General features: G+C 32.6%; 1 protein-coding gene across 1 annotated transcript in view; it reads right to left on the reverse strand.

The window, feature by feature from the left end:
- Positions 1-5021, reverse strand: part of foxp3b (forkhead box P3b) — a 32259-nt gene extending 27238 nt beyond the window's left edge. Inside the window, exons 1-3 of the mRNA XM_041799944.1 lie at positions 4951-5021; positions 3021-3082; positions 2654-2720 (exon numbers count right to left, since the gene is read on the reverse strand). Coding sequence (XP_041655878.1) covers positions 2654-2720; positions 3021-3082; positions 4951-4984 — 163 coding nt within the window. The 5' untranslated portion in view covers positions 4985-5021. The remainder of the gene's footprint in view (positions 1-2653; positions 2721-3020; positions 3083-4950) is intronic.
- Positions 5022-8311: the final 3290 nt, after the last annotated feature.

Raw genomic sequence — 8311 nt, forward strand, 5'->3', positions numbered from 1 at the left:
AATATTATCTGCATATAACTTGATAAAATCATTGCTAATTTCTTATGTCTCGGATGTTTCTAAACAAATTTGCATGTATTAAATTCTAGTTGTTCCATATAGCCCTGGACAATATCTAAATTCATTGTGAAAGGAGATTTTGGCTCGTGCGTCCCTCTTTTAATTACAGATCTCCAATTTAGCCTTAATTTTGAAGGTATAATCAAGTATCATCTGCATATAACTTGATAAAATCATATCCTTGGACATAACTGAATTATTTGTGGAAACATATTGTTGCATGCCAGCCCTCTTTTTGATATCAATCTCTATTTTATTCATATTTTTAAGGTAAACTCTAACATCATCTACATATAACTTTATAAAATAGGTTACTTTGGGGGGGAAACAGATTTTTATTTATTCATTATCCTCTGTTCCAAACACTCCTGGGATGTATCTAAATAATTTGTGAAAGTTATTTTGAAGAGATTTTGGCTTGTGAATATACAGACATCATATGCATATAATTTTATCAAATCAATTCTAATTTTGTGTTCATTAAATTTTGATTGATTATTTTGTATAAGTTTATATTTGTAAAACACATTTTCATTCATTCTATTCTAGATGTTCCAAACATAACTTTAAACACTTGAAAAACCTAATCACTGCAATTCACATAAAAGTTCTTTTAAACATTTAAACCTCAACCATGTGTTTCCAGTCTTTAATACATATTACAATAAACCTATTGTTTGTAGAGTTTCAACTGTTATTTGTATTTTTTTATATTTATTTTTGATTAACTTATTTGACATTTTATTTGTAATGCTGATAACTGACTTTTTGTAAATATGTTTATACTTTTTAAAAAACTTTTCTACATAACCTTTAATGTTTAATTATGGTGTTTTTATTCTTTGTGGCTTCACGTGTTGATAACTAGCTGCTGTAACACCACAGTTTCAGATTGGGATCGATAAAATCTATCTATCTATCTATCTATCTATCTATCTATCTATCTATCTATCTATCAAGTCCTTGGACGTATCTTAATTAATAGTGGAAAGTCTGCGTAGCATAAACAGCCCTTTTGCAATTACAGATTTTCCTTTTAGCTGTAGTTTTGACATGATAATAGAAAACCTACATAAAACTTGATCAAATCATAGCAAATTTTGTATGCATATATACCTCTTTTTTTCACAAATGATCATTTACAGTCTACTTGAATCCTGGGATTCATCTAAATACATGGTAAAAAATAGCACCTATAATCCCCCTAATTATTACAAATCTGTAAAATTGAACATCATCTGCATAAAACTAGATTTATGCTGTTGGTTTTTCTTTTACAAACTTGGATCTTATTATTATCTGGTTGTTCTAAATAGCTCTTGGACATATCTAAATTTATCGTGTTGGCATGTACAGCCCCTGCAGGAACTCAGATCTTTCTTTTACCCTTAAATCCTAGGAGCCATTATCATACTGTGGTTTTAAACCCTTTACTCCAGCTGGCATACTGTTTCAAGCCTCCAAAATACAATTTGAATTGATTTTAATGTAATCCACTTTGAATCTATCAAGAAATGTTTCAACACTTAAAGTTTTTTTGTACAGTTTAGATATTGTGTATTGGATTTCCTGCAGTCTTTGGTAACTGAAATCAGGAATCTACCCAGTAATATCTGCCTTGGACTTCTGTTTTTCTTGCCGTGGTATCAAGGCTGGTTTCACATTTGTTCCCTTTTAACGAGAGTCATGCCAACGCTCAGAATTGTGGTTTTATTCCAACCCTGGATGGTATCATCAGCATAAAAGGATACTTTAAACCATGTTTTTTTTTTTTTTTTCAAAATGATGACACAGTTAAATCAAAAACTGTTGAGCACATTTAAACCAAACCTTCCACAGGACTACTTATGGACCCCATATGAATGGTGTCAATATCATTTGATTTGAACTTGCATTATGTCAGTTTTTAAAATTAAAGTATGCTGTGTTTTCTGTAAATTTAAATGAATTCTGTTATGAATTACCTAATACGGCATATTTGCCTGGTATTTTCTAAAATCAAACCAATTTTGAAAAAAATAATGTTTTGGTCTTATCCGAAAACGTGACATCCTCTGCTGTTTCCTGCATTCACTGCATTTTGACGCAACCAAACATGACCGCAAAACTGGTCCGAGTGTCTCTTATTTATTCTTTAAAATCATCAGAACGTGTTTTAAAGACCAAGTAAACACACCGCAGCTCTATTTTAGGTTCTCACTCTACTAACTAAGTTTAATTCAGTCTTTTACATTTGTCAGTTTATTTCAGAAGAGCTTCATGCAATCAGCTGTGGAAATATTTTTAGATGGAATCGTCCAAATTTTAAAATCCTCTGAAATCTTAAAGATCCCAGTCTTTAAAATCTTAGAGAAAAAAGGGAGTTTTGGTTCCTTCAGCCAAACAAAGGCTGACTGTTTTCACTCTGGAGCGTCAGCGCGTGCCACTACTCTTGCACACCGTCATTTAAGGTATTTGGATGTTGTCCTGGTTGCACAGATAGTATTCATAAGTTACATAACCCATATTCTACACGTACACACATTTCCCCCGCTATATGAGCCCAGTAAGAAATTTTTTAACTATTTGTGTAAAACATAGAAATTGGTCTTACCTCCTCTGTGCAGAACCTCTTGCTCGTTCTCTGTCTTCCTCTCTTGGTTCTTCGAGGGAGCGTCTTTCTATTCCACAGGAAACATGGGTTTAAGAGAAAGGATGAGATGCAGACTCAAGTTCAAAGAAGTCTGCAAAATTTAGGTAGGAAACATTAGAAAAAGTTTACATAAATAATTAAAACTGTTTTACAATACAATTTATATTCAAATATTATAGAAAAACTTTCAAGATTCAGTTTTTACCTTTTTGAAAGAATAAAAATAAAAATAAAATTTTAAAAAATCAACGTTTTCTTTTCTTAAGTGAAAGGTGAGAGTACTTGATATTAATATTTACATTAAAATAAGGATAAAGTTTATTCTCACCTGATGGCAGTCTGAGAAGCAGAAAGCATTACAGTGGAGAGACACGGGCTCAGTATTTATACCTGAGAGGACAGAGGAAACTTACAGTTCAGGTGTCTGGCAAATCACAACACAACAAATGGAATGAAAACTTTCCAAACAACAACCTGAAAATATACGTTTGCCGGAAACTTCACTGGTTATACCTGAACTAAACGGACAAATAGGTTTTTTAGTCTGATTTGCAAAATAAACGTCTTTTTCCACCACTCTGGGAAGTTTTCTTGTAAGTTTAGTGCATTTTCAATTTGCATCTGAACTGCAGACCTCTTATAAGCATACATTTGACTTTTTTGATTAATAGATTTGTTTGGAACTTGAATGAAACAATGACTCCAATGAAAAATAGATCTTTGTCATTGGCCTCATTTTGGCTTCATTTCTATTTAAGGAGAAAACTTTGATTTTTCTGCTCTGGCTACAATGTAAAGGGACATTGGTCCTAATGAGGGTATAGAAACATTAAAAAAATTGCTGTGAAAAATAAAAAGTGAAATCTCTACTTGCAAGACTTTATGGCAACTTAACACATTCAGGCAAGGATGTGTGATTTAATGGCCATTAAATAACTGAAGTAACTTAGTAACTTTAACTTCAGATGAAGTTAGGAACTTAGTGTGACAGCACTAGCATATGTACAGGTGATTTAAATGACAGCACCGAAAAGAAAGAACACACACACACATCAACATACGACATCGATGGCACAATCAAAAGTGCTTTGTAAGTCAAGCATGTGTGCTATGATGAATACAGCGTTAATGAAAAATAATAAAAAACACTAAAAATGGGTCAAAAATGTATGCTAACACATAAATAAATAGATGAAAATATTAAAAGTATATCAAACAAGTCATGAACAATGTTAGGGAAATTATTTTAAAAACATGTTAGGTTTAAAGCTACATTTAAAATGTTAAAGATTACATTTAGACTCGGGAATTTAAATAAAAATGAGATAGTTGTGATTTATTGATGACATCAAAGCATCAGTGTTGGATCAGTAGACTTGGTTCTAGCATCCTGGCTAACAGTTCCATCATTTTGGAGCTGAAAATCAGTGTTGGTTTTGGCAGCTATTTTTAATTTTAGTCTTTAAATGAAATACATTTTAGTTTTAGTCACATTTAGTCATTTCTATCCTTTTTAGTTTTAGTCTAGTTTTAGTCGACAAAAACTAGAAAACATTCTATACTAGTTTTAGTCTTCATGTTTTAGACTTTACCTTTAGTCCAAGCATTTATTTTCTTGTCTAAAGCTGGTACCAAATCATGGTAGTGTGCTCTCTGCACTCTGCCAAACCTGGGCTCCCTGCTCTCTACAGCTGAGAAGCAGAATAGATACAGATGTGTTGTTTTTTAACAGATTTACCCACAGTGGAGAAATATCATGGATTTTGAACGTCCAACAAAAACTACATTACATTTTAATCTAGTTTTGGTCATCTTGATGAAAACTAAACTTACTTTTGGTCAGTTTTAGTCATCACAGATCTATAAAAAAACATTGCTACAAAAAACATAGTGGGACCACGTCTCTGACTCCGACAGGAAATCCACCATGTGAATAAATTAGCCAAAATTGGGTGATTTGGGGCCTGTTCCTGGAGTCATAACTTCTCAAACTCCTCCTACGACTGTCATCCTATCTTCTTGTACTTTGGCATACTGCTAGATGTGACCTCGATTGTTGAAGGTGATCAAAAACTGTGTCATGAGTCAAAAGGCGTGGCCTAGCAAGCCCTCAAATAAGCAGATTTTTTTTCATTAACAGGAAGTTAAGTGTGTTCTTTGTACAGCTTTGCAGTCGTCATTGGACCTCAACATAGTTGCCATCATGCACACTGGCCCTCTCTCCTACTACATCCAGCACATGCTGGTAGGAGTCTAACCGGGGATGATGCACCAACTCTTCCTTGTCAGCATCAGACTGGCACAGCATACACTGCTTCCAGTTGATAGACTCCTGACCTTGACAAGTAGCCCCTCCAGCAGCTTGTGGTTTGTCACTCATGTTTAGAACCTGCAAAAAAAAGAAAAAACACCACTATAATACAACAACCACCAACTTACATGTAGGGCACAGTAAACTGTTCAGCATACATAATATAGGCCTACTACAATAATCAGACCATTACATAAACATGTCCTTGTGGTTGGTGCTTAGTATGGCCTAATGACCAATTTGTCTTATAAAATTAGTAAGTATTTGCAAGAACTGCTGTAAAAAATGTCTAAACACATCTGCAACCAGGAGCATTGGATTCCTTGGCCCTGAAAATGGTGGTTTAGCTGTCAAAATCAAACTTCTAGGTTATTTAGAAGCTGAGATATTGATGAAAAGCTTTCTTATGGCAGCCATTTTTTAAAATCCAAGATGGCGGCCATACTGGTATCAGGACAAATGGAAACATTGTTTTTCTGATTGCTTATACAATAAAGTTTCCAAAAATGTATAGTTTTGATACTCTCCACAAAAATCCAACAAAAGTTAAAATCCAAACCTAGTAACCCTGACTAATACCTGAACTATGACACACAGTTTTATTTAATCTTGAAGAATCAGTGAGGATACGCCCCTAAGTTTCAATGGTGTCAACAAAAACAAGATAAACATGCATTTACCAGAAGAACATGAGGAATGGAAACATCCCAGTCACGTTAAAAACAGTTATGCACAAAGGCGGAGCAGATCCTTGTCAGAGTTTGAAACCAAACTGTGGAAAAAAAGTGCATATAGTTTTTATGCTTTTGTTTGAGGTGAACCCAGCAGAGAAACTAAAAGCAGTTTTTCTAAATGAGGTGTTTGTCTGTGGGACGACAAGCAACAGCCACTTACTAGAACATGCTGAGTTCTGATTATGAGACTGCGCTTAAGGTACTTTATCAGGGTGGTTTCACATCAGGGACTTCGGCTCAGATCCAATTACATTTGAGCAGAAAGTCAGATTACATTTGTGATAAATTATGGTACAATACCATCAGTATGACATGATTAGATGCAATATAATATGATGATATGATACACCGTAATATATCATGAGACAATACAATACACAACAGTAGGATGATAGAGAAGGATAAAATATGAAAAGAAACCATTAGATAAGATACAACACAATACAGTACAGAAGAATACAAGAGGTTACAATATGGAAAGATACGATACAGTATGATACGATGTAATGCAATATGATACAATACGATACAAAATGATAAGAGATACTATTATGGAATATGATAAAATATGATACTATATGGCATGATACAATATGATACAATAACATACAGTATGATACATTACCTTACGATACGATATGATACGATACAATACGATATTATATAATATGATATAGTACGACACGGTATGATACAATAAAATACGAAACGATTTAATAAGATACAATATAATACAATAGGATACAATACCATACGGCATGATACATAACCTTATGATACAATATCAATATGATATGATATGATATGATATGATATGATATGATATATGATACAATACAATACAGTATGATACGATGACATGTGGTATGATACTAGAAGACAATACAATACGATGAATATGATACAATATGATACAAAATGATAAGAGATACTTTTATGGAATACTATACAATACGATACAGTACAATAGGATGGATACCAAGGTTATCATAGTTTGGGATTTTTCATTAGTTTTTATTTTTATTTCATTTTCACAGAAGTTTTAACGGCTGGTTTGTTAGCTTAATTAAGTTTTTATTTAGCAAAAAATGCTTTTTATTAGTTTTTTTTTTTTTTCAGATGCATATCAGGGATGAGTTAACATCATACATTTTAAAAACATATGCATACAGGTTACTCTTCACTAATCATTTTATTTATTTAAAGATGTTTAAATACAACTCCAGATATAAAACTACCACTGTGTAAAGTCTTAACAAATCAAATCACGCCTTTTTTACTCTCCAGACTTGGGTGAAGGTGCCAGTTTGTATGGTTTAGTCAAAGACTAAAACTAAGGATATTCTGTCTCTATTTTTATTTTATCTTAGTATTGTAAGCGCACTTTTTGTAAGCTAGTTTAAATTTTTTTAGTAGAGCTTAGTTTTTATTTAGTTTCAGTTAACTACAATTATTTTCTAATTTTAATTTTAGTTATTTAATTATACTTAACTCAAATAACCTTGATGGATACCAAAGATTATGATATGTTAAAATATAGGGAAAAATACGATACCATATGCTACAATACAAGATCATAGAAAAGATACGGTATAATGCAACAAGATAAAATATGGTACTATAAATACAATTCAGAAGTATACAATACTATAAGATGGATACAATAGAATATGATACTGTATGGTGCAGTTCAGAAGTATACAATACTATAAGATACAGATGAATACAGTAGAATTTGATACTATAAATACAATTCAGAAGTATACGGTACTATAAGATGATACAGTAGAATATGATACTATAAATATAGTTCAGAAGTATACAAAACTATAAGATGGAGACAATAGAACATAATACTATATGATGCAGTTCAGAAGTATACAATATTATAAGATACAGATGGATACAATAGAATATGATACTATAAATACAATTCAGAAGTATACAATACTTTAAGATACAGAGGGATAGAATGGGATTCTATATAATACAATATTATTGTTGAGATACAATGTGATATGATAAAATGCTATATTATAGGTCAGGGTTGGACGCTTGCCTCACTAATCCCTGATAATTGGACACTTCAAAGGGCATTAACCTTTCTTTACCATGTGCACTTGCCAAAGAAAATAATCAATCCACTAATTTATGATTTTACTTATTTTGCAATCAAAATACAAAGTTTTACAACAATTCCTTTTTCTTCGCAACACCCGAGGGCAACTCTAAAATAGAGGAATAGGATAGGCTTCAATATTGAAGGATGCAATAGAAAACTATACAACACAGTACAATACAGTGGGACAAGACAGGATACAATATGGTAGCATAATAAAGGATATGTAATGACATGATAGGATACCATACGGTAGGATATATACCGTACCGACAATACAGACTGATATGATAGGGTACTAAATAAAACAGGTATGGGACAGGGTACAATGTGGTAGGATACCATATAGGAGGTGCCAGTTTGATACAATAGGGCATGAGGGATTGAATAGGGTACAGGATGGAGGGCTCTAACATGGTAATACAGTAGGATACCATAACGTACAATAGTAAACT

The sequence above is a fragment of the Cheilinus undulatus genome, linkage group 11, assembly GCF_018320785.1.
Source record: "Cheilinus undulatus linkage group 11, ASM1832078v1, whole genome shotgun sequence".
NCBI lineage: Eukaryota > Metazoa > Chordata > Actinopteri > Labriformes > Labridae > Cheilinus > Cheilinus undulatus.